Source organism: Peromyscus californicus, unplaced genomic scaffold, assembly GCF_007827085.1.
Source record: "Peromyscus californicus insignis strain IS unplaced genomic scaffold, ASM782708v3 Scaffold_6__1_contigs__length_162567912, whole genome shotgun sequence".
NCBI classification, from domain to species: Eukaryota; Metazoa; Chordata; class Mammalia; order Rodentia; family Cricetidae; genus Peromyscus; species Peromyscus californicus.
This window is the reverse complement of record NW_026294584.1, coordinates 3,032,483-3,049,450: the sequence shown is the minus strand read 5'-3', so window position 1 is coordinate 3,049,450 and position 16,968 is coordinate 3,032,483. Positions and strand designations below refer to the sequence as shown.

Here is a 16,968-nt window from a genome sequence, read left to right as displayed (position 1 = left end):
AAGAAAGAAGTGAGGGAGATGTGACCTGGGTGCCAGGCAACATGATGTCAGGAACCACAGGCAGAGAGGAGAGGGAGAGAGAGCGAGAGAGCGAGAGAGCGAGAGAGAGCGAGAGAGAGCGAGAGAGAGCGAGAGAGCGAGAGAGCGAGAGAGAGCGAGAGAGAGCGAGAGAGAGAGCGAGAGCGAGAGAGAGAGAGAGCGAGAGAGAGCGAGAGAGAGCGAGAGAGAGAGAGAGCAAGAGAGAGAGCGAGAGCGAGAGCGAGAGCGAGAGCGAGAGCGAGAGCGAGAGAGAGAGAGAGAGAGAGAGAGAGAGAGAGAGAGAGCGCAGATGAAGGACAGGGGAGCAAAAGAGGCCACCAAGTTCCTTGCTCTGTGTAGTGTGTTTTTTGGCAGCAGCCTCCAAAGCTCTGGAGTCCCTGACACTCAGAAAACACGGCAGGGATTTCTGTCACCAGACTTATTTTTGCAGCACTTGTGTGATCTTTTAGTGCTGGGAATCAAGGGGAAACTGGGGGGGGGGGGGTTGTAGTTATTAGGTCATCCTTCTTGTACCTGAACACCTTCCCAACTTAACTCGTCATGTGCAAACAGCCTGCACCTCTGTGGACCTCACCTAGTCAGCCTGCACCTCTGTGGACCTCACCTAGTCGGCCTGCACCTCTGTGGACCTCACCCAGTGGGCCCGCACCTCTGTGGACCTCACCCAGTGGGCCCGCACCTCTGTGGACCTCACCCAGTGGGCCCGCACCGCTGTGGACCTCACCCAGTGGGCCCGCACCGCTGTGGACCTCACCCAGTGGGCCCGCACCTCTGTGGACCTCACCCAGTGGGCCCGCACCGCTGTGGACCTCACCCAGTGGGCCCGCACCGCTGTGGACCTCACCCAGTGGGCCCGCACCACACCGCTGTGGAACCAGCTCCAGGCGCTGGGAACTCACCTGTTCAGCCTGTACTGGTTGTGGTACTCCCTTTCTTGCACTGCGGCATATTCATTCTGGTACTTGAGCAGTTGCTCCCTCAGTTTGCAGACCTCAGTGGAGAAGACGTTGGGGAAGTCATCCGCTTGCTGCAGGCGGACCAGTTGCTGCTGGATCTGCTCTGTGAAGTTCTTGGCATTCTGCAGCAGCTGCACCTCTGACTCTTGTGTGCTGGGTTACAGGAAAAGACATTGACAGAGAGGGAGTGCACATCCTCAGGACCCCCCTTATTCCTGAGAGGGTTTGGGGGTAGGGTGGGAGCATGTCACAGCTGGTCCCCATTCCAGGGCCAAGTCTCAGCGCTGTAATGAATGAGGCTGCTCACCCTCTAGCAGGGAGACGGGATATACTCAGCCAGTGCAGGGTCTGGTCACGAGTACCTCCAGAGGTGTCTAGATCCAGACACTGGGGACCACGGAGAAAGCACGTGATTCCAAGGGAACAGGATATCCCCTCTGACTCTGAAGGAAGACCAGGACTTCCAAGGAAGGGGAAGTGAAGAGAGGAAAGCAGGCCCCTCAACAGCCCCAGCAACCTGTTTTTCTTGGTGTCTTTACTTTTCTGAATGTGACTACACCAAGATCTTCAACCCTAAGACATCAAGCACTCCTCTAATGACCACTACTGGGAAACCAGGAACATTCTCCTATAAAATTATGGACATTAATTAATGAGTTTTGAATTCTACCCTGATGCTTGTCTAGAACTAGACTTAAACATCACAGAAAGGAGGATTCCTACATCCCCAGTTGTATTCTGTGGGCTGTCTAGTGAAGTGGTTACACCTCTGCTACAGGCAGATCTGGATAGACACAGAAAGTATACTTGAAATATCCCCAAGAATATTCTAGAACTCATGCATGCTACGAGCTAGCACTGGCTCAACTTCCACTAGACATGACTTATCTGTCCAGATGCCCTCACATTAGCGACCCCCACCCTGAATTGAGAGGCAAGCCTTTGCCGTTTTCGGTTTTAAACCCAGCACTCCCTATGTGTGTACTCCATCACGTTTCCTTACCAAGGAAAGCCTCTGGGTTTCGCTCATTTGCAGAGATGCCCCATAACCCGGTCGAGCCTGTCTCAGATGAGGTGACTGGCTCCCCCCACGTTCCCAGGCTTTACTGTGTCATGTGTTCAGTGGCATCCAGCCACACATTTATTGGAACATAATACGTTCCAGTAACTACGGTAGGTGCCAGAGAGCAAGCAGAGTGATGCTGATGTGAACACCTCCAATTTCCAGGAATGGACATGGGAGTTATTCTCTTACGCTTCAGGGTTCTTGTATGTTAACAAGCTTGCTGTTCATCTGGCATGAGCTGTCAGTGTTGGATCAGGCCACAGTGCTCTTTCACACAGAAAGGAGGCAGTTCAGCAGTTAGCTCCCAGTCAGAATGTAAGTGCAGTTTACACAAATGCTTGTGTACACAAATTGACATACAGTGTCAATAAAAGAGAGTTTAACTTCCGATGTAGTCTTCGTGGAAAACTCAGTCAATGTCAGTTCAGTACCTCCAACCCATATCTGCCTGCCTGCAGCCTCAAGAGCGAAAGTATAGAGTCTGCTTCTTCATGCTTCCCTGTGGGCTTGAGACAGAGTGGTGGGTTTTGTAATGGGTAGAGAAGGAAGTAAGGAGTAAAGATGAGATAAAATGTGACTAGCAGAAGGGAAGTGACTCTTTCACAACACAACCTGGAAGCAGAAGATACCACTGTTAGTTGTTACTGAGTAGATAAGAGTTCCTCAGATGGCTTCAATTCCCAGTGGCAAATAGACTCTGGGCAAAGCTGCTGACTTATTCTGTGGACACCTAGTCTGCTGGCCTGGACTTAGCTGCAGAGAGTAGGCTGGGATAGGAGGAGGTAGTGAGCAGTACAGATGGAAGTCTTAGGTCCAAGTCTGAGCTGTCACAGAATCTATACTTCTGAGTGACAGCTGGGGAGGGGTCCTGCAGGAATGCACATGCTTTCAGTGTTCCACCAGACCCTCTTCTCCAAAGTGTCTTCAATAGATAGTCACCACACATAAATCAGCACCCAGGTCCCTCTGCCTGAGAACTCCTGGCCCTACGCACATGCTTGTCATCTGGAAGTTCAAGAGCTAACTTCTCCAGGAGCAATTCTTAAGGAGGGATGGAAACAAGCGGGCAAATACCCTGCCTTTGGCACTTCTTGGTGGCAGAGCTAAGATTGTTCCAAATACTCAGTCAGTAAATCCCTAAGACTGGGCCCCTGCTGCCCACAACATGAACCACAGATGACCCCACCCCATCTGGATTCTTCCTTTTCAGTATCACTTCCCTAATCATCTCTAAAGCCACCTGAACTCTGATCCTTGCCTCAGACTCCACATTTGGAGGGAACAAAAGTTAAGAGAAGTCCCATTCATTATACGTGGGAAACAAGGAGACGACAGAAGGTGTCTCTGCACTGGCGGATAGCATACCTCACCACCGTGTCGTGCAGCAAGGTGTACTTGGCTTTCAACTCTGCCATTCTGGTTCCAGGAAGCTTTCCCATAGAATGCAACTAGTAAAGAGAACATAGGTTTCTGTTAGCCGTCACTGTCCTTATGCCTATGGAGGAGGTAAAAGGTCTCATGTGTTCTTCTAAAATCTTCCAGCTAAGCATTAGAACGGTTACATGTGCAGCTGTGTGGCACTTTCGTCAGCTGCTGGGCATTCACAGTAGCCCCAGTCTGCCTCTTGTAAGCACTTTGCTCCTGGACAGGTCTTTAAACTTCTCTAGGCTATGATTTCTTTATCCAGAAACACAAAGAATTAAATATCTTCTTATTCTAAAAATTATTTCTGGGCTAAGCAATCATTTTGAATAGTGTGGACTACCAGGACAGCCACCTGTAAGTTGAGAAAAGATAACCACTGTGCATCTTCTGAGAAAGGGTCATCCACCAGTCACTCCATTCTCAGAAATGCCCTAACATCTGAAACTGAAGCTTAGCAAAAGAACCTCTCCAGGGTTTTGGTTAAAACCATCAGGACTTACACTTCTATAGTCCAGTTTAAAAAATAATCCAAAGTCACATCCCTTGCCTAATGTCCTTGAAGGTAAAGTTTACTATCTATATAATGGGGTATCATTTGTTCCTTTTTTTCCTGCAAGCTGTTTTTTAATGTCTACATGTGCATGTATATATAAATAAACAAGTATAAAAAATAGTGTGTTTTCATGTAGTAATCCCACAAACTCTCTTGTTAAAGCTAACAGCATATCTTCTTTTACAATTTCTGTGAACACACATAAATCACTTGAGTGTTAACTTTTCTCCTATTTCTGCAGATAGGTCCCTTCCCTTCTTTTCCCTCCCCCATTTCTTTCTTTCTTTCCTTCCTTCCTTCCTTCCTTCCTTCCTTCCTTCCTTCCTTCCTTCCTTCCTTCCTCCCTCCCTCCCTTTCCTTCCCTTTCTCTTTCTTTTTATTTATTCTTCTCTCAATACAACACATCCCGACCACAGCCTTCCCTCCCTCCATCCCTCCCCCATCCCTCCTTTTCCCCAGATCCACTGCTCCTCACCCAACATAACAAGATGCAACAAGACTAGGTACAAACCCATATCAAGGCTGGGCAAGGCAACCCAGTAGGAAGAAAAGGTCCCAAGAGCAGGCAAAAGAGTCAGTTTTGGCAACATTCCCACTGTCAGGAGTCCCACAAAAACCCCAAGCTAAACAACCATTATATATATATACACACACACACACACAGAGGACCTAGTGCAGACTCATGCAGGCCGTATGATTGCTATTTCAGTCTCTGCAAGCCCTGCTTAGTTGATTCTGTGGGCCATGTTCTCCTGGTGTCCTCCCCTCCTCTGGCTCCTACAATTCTTCATCCCCCTCTTCCATGAGCTCTATTTGTTCTTTTTTATTTCTGATAAAACATATCTGATTTACTCTCTGAGAAGAGGAATAATTAGTTAATAAATATCATAATATATTATCAATTACTAATGCTTTATCTTGTTAAAATCATAACAGAATGAGAAATTTGGTGATTGAATTATAGATGTTAATAATTTAGTACCATAGAGTACAACTAAAGATTTATGTTTTTCAATCCACCCACTTTCCTCTTTCCTTATTCTACTAGGCCAAGTCACACCATCTCTTAGTTGGATGACTACAAAACCTTTTACTTGCCTCTTCTTCCTCTTGCTCTCCCTCTCCTGGTCCCACTCAGGGATCCCACCTGATTATCTTTCATAGTCATTCTTTTCAAAAGTTAAACAAAGTCATGTTGTGCTGGGTGCTCAAAACCATGTAGAATGTCTTAGTTGGTTTTCTATTGCTGTGATAAAATATCATGACCAAAAGCAATGTGGGGGTCTGTAGTTCAGCTTACATTTCGGGGTAATAGTCCATCACTGAGGGAAGTCAGGGCAGGAACTCAAGCAGGACAGGAACCTGGGGGCAGGAGCTGATGCAGAGGCCATGGAGTGTGCTGCTAACTGGCTTGCTCAGCATTATTTCATATAAAATCCAGGACCACCAGCCCAGGGGTGATAACTTCCATAATGGGTTGGGCCCTCCCCCTTCAATAACTAGTTTAAAATGCCCTAAAGCAGCAGTTCTCAACCTGTGGGTTACAACCCCTTGAGGGGTAGAATGACCCCTTCACAGGGGTTGCCTAAAACCATTGGAAAACACAGATATTTACATTATGATTCATAACAGTAGCAAAATTACAGTTATGAAGTAGCAGCAAAAATGATTTTATGGTTGGGGGTCACCACAACATGAGGAACTGCACTAAAGGGTCAAAGCATTAGGAAGGTTGAGAACCACTGCCCTACAGGCTGACCTACCAAAAGCATTTTCTCAGTTGGGGTTACTTCCTCTCGGATGACTCTAGTTTGTGTCAAGTTGACATAAGTTATAAGTTGACTAGCCAGCACACAGAATAAAATTCAAGACCCATGGGATTCAAGACCTGGAGGCCCTACATGGCCCTGCTTTTCTTCCAGGCTGTTTCTCAGCATCTTTTCAAGCTTCTAGTCTTCTGGCACACTGGCTGCCTTTAATTTCCATAATTTCTGTATTAGTTATGGTTCTATTGCTGTGAAGAGACACCATGACCATGGCAACTCTTATAAAGGAAAATATTTAATTGGAGCCTTGCTTACAGTTTCAGAAGGTGAGTCCACCATTATTATGGTGGGAAGCAGACAGGCCTGGTGCTATAGCAGTAGTTGAGAGCTTTATATCCTGATCCACAGGCAGCAGGCAAGAGACAGACAGACAGACAGACAGAGAAACAGAAAGAGAGACAGAGACAGAGAGACAGACTAGGTCTGGCATGGACTTTTGAATCCTAGAAGCCAAGTCCTAATGACACACCTCCTCCAACAAGGTCACACCTCCTAATCCTTTCCAAACAGTTCATCAATTGGCGACTAAGCATGCAAAGATAAGTGCCTCCAGGGGCCATTTTCATTCAGACCATCACTGCCTCACAGATCTAGTTCCTTCTCCACGGTGTCTCTTTGACCATTTTTCACTCCCTTTCTTCACTCCAACTCTTTCTTATACCTTGGTCTAAATACTGCTTTATGAAAGGCACTCGACTTACCAATCCTCCTGCTTCCAGAACTCTGTATTTGATCAAATGTAACACACTATGATCTGTAATACATTTGTGTGATTGATTTTTGTCTTCCCTGACTAGTGTGTAAGTCTCATAAGGAAGGAGCCTGGATTGCCTTGTTCTTCACTGTATTCCTCACCAAAGAGTTCCAAGCATGTCATTGGTGCTCAGTAATGTTTATGCTCTTTAGCTAGTGAATGAAATCACTGGCAAAACACAAGAGTCTGAGTCCACATAGATAGGCTTCATGGTCTTTTTAATCTAAGCCATGATAGAAAATGTTAAACACATCATGAACCAGAGCCTTGTGAAAGTGTTGGGGGTCTTTCATGAGGGCTCAGCTGGATACCAATACTCATAGCCCTTGTTTTTTAAACCAATAGGTGAAATGTGGTTAACAGGCTTTTGGAGGCTCTTTCCTCACTACCCTAAACATCTTAGCATATATTCAAGTGCCACCTTAAATATAATACAGCCTTTGATTTCACATGTCCTTGCCCTGGATATGTCAACAATGATAGATACCACAAGGGCTACAGGAGGAGGCTGAGAACTCTGTGATACCAGTAGAGACAGAAAAGGGCCCTGAAGAATTACAGTGGACACTGATACATCCACACACTTCATGAGGCTACTAAAAGTCAAAGGATAAAGAGGAAAGTCTTGAAAGCAACAAGAAAAGCAACAAATTTAAATGTAACTCATTGTGAACGGGTGACTTCTCACAACAGAAGCCAGTGAATAGTAGAGATGGCATAGTCAGAGTGATTTTAAAAAAGAAAGAAAGCAACCATTGATCGACTGAGCTCTCTATCAAAAGTAAAGGGAGCACAAAGGCATGCCAAGATAACCCACAGTAGAGAGAATAATTATAGGAGATCTGCTGCACAAGAAATGCGGTTCTCCAGGCTGGAAAGGTCATGCTATCAGACAGAAACTCAAAAGCACAGGAAAGAGTGAAAGTGTGCCCAAGCAAACGGAAAACACAGGCTCATGTAAAAACTTGGACACAAATGTTTACAGCAGCATCGTTCATAGCAGTTTTAGGAGAAACAATTTAGGGGCTGGGAAGATGTCTCAGCTGTTAAAAACACCTGCTGCTTTTGTGAGAGGACTCAGATTCAGTTCCTAGCTCCTCCTATATCACACACAACAAGCTTTAACCCCAGTTCCTGGAACCCCAACATTGGTTTCTGGCCTCTGTGGGTGCTGCACACATGTGGTGTACACATAAACATGTAGACAAATATTCTACATACAAAACGTAAAAAGACCTTTATAAACACTTACACCCATCAATTGATGAATGAATGGGAAAACAAAATGAACATCCATACAATGTAGTATTATTCTACAGTTTAAAAGGAAAGGGGTCCTGACACTTGTTACAGGAACGATGAGCTTGCACTCATTAAAATCATGAATCCTCAGACACAAAAAGCTACATTCTGTGTTTGTCTTGCACAGGCAAATCTACTCAAACAAAACAGATTTAGTGATTGTGTAGATATGGCAGCCAAGAGGAGTAGTGTATAAAGAAAGATTATTTATTTTTGGTATAGTGGAAATATTTTAAAATTAGAACCTGCTGATAATACAACTGTGTACATATACTAAAATTCACTGGAGTACATTTCATGCTATGTGTATTCTGACTCAGTAAAACAAAAACACAAGTGAGAATTCAAGATTTCCAATATGGAAGAAAGATGTGTAACTGTAAAAGCCCAAGAAATTAGTACAGTTTAATAAAAAATCAAGTACAAATATATTACTATTAGTTTTAAATCCTAACTTTGTACATTAACAAGGTCTAGCTAGTATCAACGCCACGTTAGCAACAAGTTCTTCCTAACATCCATAACCTATTCTTTAATGTTACTTCCACTAAAAGAAGCAAGTAAATGTCAAGAAAATGGCTGATTTCAGGCCTGGTGTGTGTGTGTGTGGGGGGGGGGGGGGCACAAAGTGAAGCCGAGACATCTTAGCTGGAAGGTAAGTTCTTCACGTGGAACAGGATCTGATTTTACATTTGAGTGTATGGCAGAGCCCAAACCAAGATGCTGAAATGGTCTCTGGGTTGTAAGTCTGTACCACTTTCCTATTTCTGTTTCTGTTTGCCTGTATTCATTCTCTCTGTCTCTGTCTCTCTCTGTGTCTCTGTCTGTCTGTCTGTCCCTCCTTCCCCTTCTTCCCTTCTTTCTTTCTTTCTTTCTTTCTTTCTTTCTTTCTTTCTTTCAATGCACAGCTACATTTTTAATAATTAAAGGCTATTAAAATATGCTAGACATGATTGCTATAAGCAATGGGACTTAGAGCAGAATTTCAAGCTGGAGCAAGGTGGGTCAGATCTGAGAGGAGACAGCTGGATTACAGCTCTGACAGAGCTTGCCTGTGTCCTCTGAACACAGGGCTATCCTTGGATTACAGCTCTGACAGAGCTTGCTTGTATCCTCTGAACACAGGGCTATCCTTGGCAGCAAGCTGTCGGGAGCCTAATGGCAGGTGGGCCAAGGATGCATGTTGGCAGGTTTTATGGCCACAGACAAAGCAGGAGGGCTAGAGAGGTTTGCCTCTTAGCCATCTTTATCTCTCCACTGGTCCTTGGTACCTTATGAACTCATAAAAGCTCAGTGGACAAAATATTTCATTTGTCTTTGTAGTTTCTGTGTAAATCAAAAGTTAAAGTCACAGGTGTCCAAGAAGAAAGAAAACTTTTTCCATCTCCCCTACTGAAAACAAATCTCTTTTATAAAGAAGACAATCACAGTATGAAAAAGATATTTGCTTCCTTCAAATTAAGCTGTCAGGGCTGAGGAGAAGGCTCACTCAATAAAGTTCATGGCAAACAAGTATGAAGACTTGAGTTTCAATGGAAAAAGCCACATGCATGCACCTGTAATCCCAGCGCCGAGGAGTCTGAGACACACAGAACTATGGTCTTCACATGCATCTGTGTACACGTGTGCACACACACACAGAATAAATAAGCCATAAAGTGGATGCTTATACTCAGCAAAGCTTCCTTTTCTGTGAAGTTGCAGACTGTTTCTTTAAGGTGCTCCATCCGTGGCTAGGAACTTTGGACTCAGTTCTAGTGGATAAAAATGTTTTATTCATGCACAGTATCAGATGTGGAAAAAAATGGTTGTATTTTCACACTGCACAGCACAAGTAGGTCCAGAAACCAAGTGTGTCATGTTTTAAAAATGCAGAATCAAAGAAATACAACTCGAAGGCCAATGCTAAACTGTTAGAGAGTACACACATGAAAGGTTAGATAGAATGTCACGAGTTCACAAACATGACTTCACAATAGGCGCTTGTGTTACTGAACTGCCTATTTGGTAATTGTGACCTGAAGGAAACATTTACTCTGTAGCTAAAAGTTTAACGAGAGTTCATGATTCGTGGATGACATGGAATAATATGGAAAAAATTCAAAATGTTAGAACATTCCAAGGAAAGTAACAGCTCAGTAAGATCTTGTACCAAGTGACCTTATCTGAAAGGGGGTCGGCATGAGGAAACAATTAGAGTTTGTGTGGGTGTGCACAGGAACCCGGGTGTGTCCACAGTGTTCTGGCCTTGCTGACAGTGTCTGGCTTCCTTTAGAAATGCCTAGCATGCTTCTGGATGGTGCTAAAGTGTACATCTTTCCACTCCTACACCTCTCCTGCTCATCTCTCTTTCGTGGCTAGAAATCAGTAGCACAGACATTTGAAGCGATTCCCAAAAGCATGTCTGCCCTCAGTTACACTGCTTCCCTACCCCGTGTTTGACGTTTCTAACTAGACATTAACTGTATCAGCTTCCAGTTTCCCCACCGACCTGAACTCACCTCTGCATCAACAGGTTTACCGCTGTCCACTCCTCACTGATTACCCGATTTTTTCTTGGTCAAGTCCAATCTATCTCCCTGTGCTGTCACATGACCCCGATCTTCCTGAGCATGAAGCCATCAGCTAGGGCACCTGCCTCACCTTAATAACCTCTCCCTTCATGTTGGTTCAGCACCACATACATAGCACATGGGCTTTGGCTTGGATTCCAGCTCTGTTACTTTTAAAATATGTAATGTGGAAAATTTAGTCAGTCCATAACTCAGTTTATTCAGCTGTAAAAGACAGGAAAAAATAGTCCTCCTGTCTCTGTCAACTTGACACAAACCTAGAGGTACCTGGGAAGAGAGAACCTCAACTGAGGAACTTGCTAGGATCCGACTGACCTGTGCTAATTGATATAGGCGGGTATAGCCCAGTGGGTGGTACCAGTCCCTATGGAGGTAGGCTGCACTGTGTCAGAAATATAGCTGAACCAGCCAGCAAGCAGTTCTCCACGCGTTCTGCTTCTTTTCCTGCCTCCAGGCTCCTATCTTCAATTCTTGCCCTGATTTCCCTTTATGATGAATTGTAAACTGTAAGGTGAAATAAACCCTTCCCACCCCCAAGGTGCTTGTGGTCATGCTGTTTATCACAGCAACAGAAAGCACACTGGGGCAGTCCCCATCTTACAAGATGACAAAGGCCAAGACTGAATGGATGAAGATACCACATACTATCTAGTATTTTGGTTCACAAATCAAGGCTGAATCAAAGATAGCCATTTTATTATCATTATCCTCAACCCACAAATCTGTTCACTGTTCTCACATGGAAGCAAACAAGACCCACCCCTGCAGATGTTCGACTCCCACATAGTGAACCTTTTCTCCCGTTTTTCGCCCCTTCCGCTCCCTTGCCCCGGTCTCTCTCCTTCCACACACAGGACATACCGTCTGCTCAGCACGCCAGTAGCCTGACTGGGACTCCTCATTCGTCTGGTTCCATTCATCTCGACTTTACAGGGTTGGATTGGGACAGAACCTGCTACTGATCTTCACTCACCTTTTCCTCCGAGTCATATTTGCTGATTCTGTTCAGTGACTTCTTCATTCCGAGACTGGATGTTTGTCTTCACAAATTTGATTTGGGAATTTTAAAAAATTCTGCTTCCCTTGTTCTATGTAGGCTTTCTTCTCCCTTTTCCCCAATATATAAAACATTTATAATAGTGGTTCTAAAGTCCTTAGCTATCAGTACTACATCTAGGTCTCTCCCATTGGATACTTTTTCTTGTGATAGGCAAAATTTTCTTGCTATTTTGCATGTCTAGAAATTTGGGGCGGGGGAGTGGATAGATTTTTATTTTGAGAATTTCATATATAAACACAATGCATTTTGATTATATCTGCCTCTCCCTGCCTCACCAACTCCTCCTATGTCTCCCCACATCCCTTTCTCAAAGTCATATACTCTTCATATATAACCCACTGAGTCCAATCAGTGTTGCCGATATGCACATGGGTGTAGGGCTGGCCACTGGGCACGGACAACCTGCTGGGGGCTTGTTCCTGATGAAAACTGATGCTCCCTTCCTCAGAGCCATTGACTACCTGTAGCACCTCAACTAGGAATGGTGCCTCATGGGCCTTCCCCCCCAACTCATGCTGAAATGCTGACGGTATGGTCTTGTGCAGGCAGCCTTTTGGTTGAGGGCTCATGGATGCAACATCCCTGCGTGTCCAGAAGACACTGTCTCACTGCAGTCCTCCCAGTCTTCTGACTCTTACAATCTTTCCACTGCCTCTTCCTGGATGTTCCTAAGCCTTGGGCATAGGGGTTGTGCTACTCTTGTTTCCTTCAGTGGCCCTTACTTTAAAAGTTGGTGTTCCTCAGGATTTGGCCCTCACCCTATAGAAAACAATGCCATCTGGTGTTAAGGACATTTCTTCTATAGAGTCTGTTGAATTATGTTCTTCTAGATAGCTTCATAGAATGGACAATCTACGGTGTGGCACGCACAAATCTCCTTACTTCTCATTGAGATGTTGGCAATAACCAACTTTCTCTGCTTTAGGTCTTAACTACCTTGAGTCTGTCCTACAGGCTACCAGCCAACATAGCTCTCACCCTGCTTTAATTGGCTTCAGGATGCAGCCCGGTTCTATCACATGGTGTCCTGGGCCTTCATTACCAACAGCTACCATTCATCCAAACTCCTCTCCTCCGTCTCTAATGTCCACTGGCCATTTCAGCCCCACAAAACAGTTCCTGTATTAGGTACATTAATGCTCCCACCAAGATGTCCATGTCTTAATTCTGGAACATGTATGTTTGTTACTTTCCAGGACCAAGAGAATTCTGCAGATTAAGAACATGGACCCTGACATAGAGGGGTACTGTGGATTATACAAGTGCGCCCAATCTCCTCACCAGAGTTTTCAGCAGCAGACAATCTTTCCTGACCAGGTTAGAAAGATGAAAAGGAAGGAAGAAGGAAAATTTGGAAAGTAGGCAGGCCTTTACTCCAAACATGGAGCCAAATAGTACGAGAGGCCAAAGACTCCCCCATGCCTCCCTTAAAGAACACAGCCTGAGAAATGATCCAATTTTGGTCATAAGTTGGACTTATGACCTTCAGAGTTCCACGATGGTAAAACTGTGTTTAAGCCACAAATGTGTGGTGATTTGTTATGGCAGTAACAGAAATCAGTACAGTCTCCAAACTGTTGGATTCTCTCCTCTGTGATTTCTTCTCTCTTTTTTACTCTCCACACTCTTCAAATATCCCAGGAGTCAAGCCAAGACACATGCCTGGAATCCCAAGCACTTGGAAGATGGAGACAGAACGATCAGGAGTTCAAGGCCAGCCTAGTCTGCATGAGACCCTGTCTCAGGAAACAGGCAGCTAAAAAAGTAAATGAATCAATCTCAGTGGCCACAATCTATGACTCCCTTTAGGTAAAACTTCCAGGCAAAATCCCTTCTTTCTCTCCACTGTTCCTACACGTTCAGGCACACCGGTGAAAGTACACCTTAGCCACTGTTAGCAAGATTTCAACCATGTCTCAGGCGGGGCCCGCCTTCATGACAGCAGGAACCTCACTGTTCTCATCCTTGACTTCGAGCACAGTTTGGTATCTTGTAACTTCTCACTGATTTTGATTAAACTGTTATTGACTTAAGTTTTTCTTAAAACCAGCAATATACTTGGGAGATCTTGGGTTCATCCATTTGCTTTTATTCCAACTTCTCTGTCACAGAAGGCAGATGTGAGAGGAGAAACAGAGAACAGAGTTTGACCTAAAATGGAACAAGGAAAGCAGAGATGTGGGAACAAACTGGCCGGCTTGCCCAGGCTTCTTTTTTTCCTTCTTTGTGGCTGGCAAGGCTCACAGAAGGAAGAGAGCCTGGACTGTGTTCACCCAGCTGTCTGGTTTCTCCTTTGGTGGCCCGCCACAGGAATGTGAGGGGGAGAGAGAAGAGACAAACAGGACCTCCCAGGCATTAAGGTATCAAACGCGATGGACATTGAATAGTTTAGGTGCCTAGCTATATGCATGGTCTCACAGTTAGATGAAACTCATGTAAAGGGAAACACACAGCAAAATTCATTGAATGCATATCTAAGCACACACATGCCAATACGTGCTGCATCCTTTAAGCTGCCACAACTGTCCTGGTTAAATTGTAATTATTTGGGATTCTAACAATTCCATTGGATTGGACTGGACAAGTCATTTATTTTTATTAAATTTATTTCCAGGTATTTTAATCTATTATGGATGGGACTTTCTTCTTAATTTCATTTGTGGGTAGGTTATTGCTAGTGTATAGAAGCTGTTTGAAAGACCCATACCACCCCCCAGGGTCCTTGGGAGGGATGACAGCAGGAGCAGTGGCCCTGAGAGGCAGAACAGGAGACAACCAAGATGCTTCTTGAAAACCTTCACAGCATGAACCAAATGGTTATCAGCAGAGAACTCAAAGGGTCTCACATCACCAAAAACAATCACATCATGTCAGATCACAGAAGGTCAATTCGGGAAACAGAGTTAGATTAAAACAAAGCCACAGAAGAGCAGGGCAGAGGCAGGCGACAACAGACGTCCCAGGAGGAATTCTGTTTATGCGACTCTGGCCAATCAGCTTTGAGTCCTGCACACACTGGGGCTTCCACTCCTCTGCACCTGCAAAGGCCTTGAGTGATGTGGGCAGCAAAATCTTGCAGGACAGCCAGTGCTCTCTGGCTGACCTGAGCGCTGCTCGTGGAAGGACACAAATGTGTGAAGATGCGCACAGCTGGCTGTTCATTCACTTTGCTGTTCAGATGAAGGCCACTGCCAGACTATGCTGGGGCTGTCCTGTAAACACGGATGAGCCCGAGAAAAACAGACTGTATCTCTGAATGTGGTTGCTTCCTGTGCTGTGGAGCAGCCTGGGTGCCCGGCTTTCAGAACCCCTTTGTGCGCTGAGAGTCCCTCCTCTCTCCACTGTCTGTCAGTCTGTGTATTCCAGTTCTAGGCTGAGAGGGCCCAGGGGAGGGCAGAGGTGCCCCACACAAGAAAGGAAGTCTAGGTCTTCTGCTGCCCACCTTCAAATTTGGAAGATGCTTTTACCCAGAGGGAGTTTGGCCTGGAAGACAACTTGGAATACCCTCACTTCCCCTCCCAGAAGGCAGACTGGGATGGACAATGATGCCTTTAACTGCTAACCGCAGGCACACTCTTTAAAAAGAACAAAAATCTCTGCTAGGCATAGGCATGCTCATTATAAAGAACAAAACCCTCAAAGCTGCAGCTTCAGTTTCTACACTGATACCATAAAATGGAACCTGGGGGCCTGTGAGTTCCCTTCTTGCTGGAGCTGGTAAGGGGTTTTACATCCTGGCATTATTTGGATGAGCAATTTATTTTAATTAAATTTATTCTCAGGTATCTTGTTTGTTTTGAATCTACTGTGAATGGAATTTTCTTCTCAATTTCAGCTTTTGTTAGCTTATGCTACTATAGAGAAGCTGTTTGGTTTTCTTCACTGTATTTGCCACATAAGCAGGGGCCTGAACTCATGGCCCCAGCGTGAGGCTTTTTAGGGGTTCTACAGATGTTTTAGTCATTTGTAGAACCCCTGAAAAGCAACAAAAAAATCTCTGCAAGTATGAAGTGTTAGATCTGAAGCCTGGGGAGACACACTCATACAGCCTGATCCTCGGGCAGGTCTAACAGTGAGCAAGGAGACAAGGACAGGCCCAAGGAATGGCCTCCCCAAAGCTCCCACACCAGTTTAGAAGCTGGGCCTTCTTTTCAATCAGTTGAATGGCATTTTAAAGGGGTTGGGTGGGTGAATGGGTGGGAATGGATTTGGCACATTTGTTTATTTAGTATCTGCTATTTTAGAATACAGCCTGACACTAAAGTTCTGAAAATGTGTGAGAGATGAGGCCTACATACCACATATATTCTCAGTGAGAGCTCTTATCCCATTGTACAGAATCCATGCTCATCAGAGGGGAATGTGGTGATATTTTATTTGTGCTGAAATGTGGTGATGTTTTATTTGTATGTTAATAAATAAAGTTTGCCTGGAGATTAGAGGACATAGATAGCCAGCCATAAACAAAAGTCAGGGGGTGGTGGCACACGCCCTTAATCCGATCATATGGCAGGCAGAGTCTGTGTGTTCAAGGACACAGCCAAGCCTTTAATCCCAGTACCAACCATAGAGACCTGGAGGTTTGTACAAACAGGCAGTGATGAGGAAGTGAGGTGGCTGGGTTAAGAGCCAATGAGAAGGCAGAACAGCAAGGCAATAAAGGCACAGGTAGGACAGGAAGAAGCTGGTTCTCTTGGGAGGCTACCGCGGCATGGTGAGCTACGGTTATTTCTATTTCTCTGATCTCTATGACTTTTACCCCTATATTTGGCTCTGTGTTTCTTATTTAATAAGACTGTTTAGAAATTCATCTACAGGAGAAGCTCTGAGAAGGCAGGGATCATATACCATCTAGGACCCATAGTGCATGCTCAGCACATGTCCACAGAGTCTGTTGGAATGCTTAGGGGTTGTGAGATGGCTGGAGGGGTCAAGCATACCTGAAGGAAGTCACAATGTGTGGCTTTCTCTTTCCATATACACATGTGAGTTGGGCCAAAATGATCATTGAGGGTGTGTGTGTGTGTGTGTGTGTGTGTGTGTGTGTGTGTGCATGTTTGTATGCAAAGGAAAAAAAGGCTATCAGCTTGATATCAATTATGGATTAGTTGATTATACGTAGACTGTATACTCTCTCCATAGTTCAGAATGGAAGAGCCTTTGAATAAAAACTTACCAAATGTTTTGTCCTGACAACTTGCCCCCAGGAAAAGTCCTCAACTCAACATGATCTACCTCCGGGCCATATGACTAAGAGTTAATTAAAACAAACAACTTCAGTAGACCAGTGGACCAAACAAGAAAAAAAAAAGGCAATCGCTGAATGTTTCTATTCATATAAACACTCCTGGGGTCGGGGTAGAAGGCGAAATAAAAATGAATCTTTACTAACTCAATGGATGTTATAAAGTTAA

General features: G+C 44.8%; 1 protein-coding gene across 1 annotated transcript in view; it reads right to left on the bottom strand.

The window, feature by feature from the left end:
* Positions 1 to 16,968, bottom strand: part of Ccdc146 (coiled-coil domain containing 146) — a 158,306-nt gene that overhangs the window by 55,392 nt on the left and 85,946 nt on the right. The window contains exons 3-4 of the mRNA XM_052721116.1: positions 3,427 to 3,509; positions 939 to 1,148 (exon numbers count right to left, since the gene is read on the bottom strand). Of these exons, the coding sequence (XP_052577076.1) occupies positions 939 to 1,148; positions 3,427 to 3,509 (293 nt within the window). The remainder of the gene's footprint in view (positions 1 to 938; positions 1,149 to 3,426; positions 3,510 to 16,968) is intronic.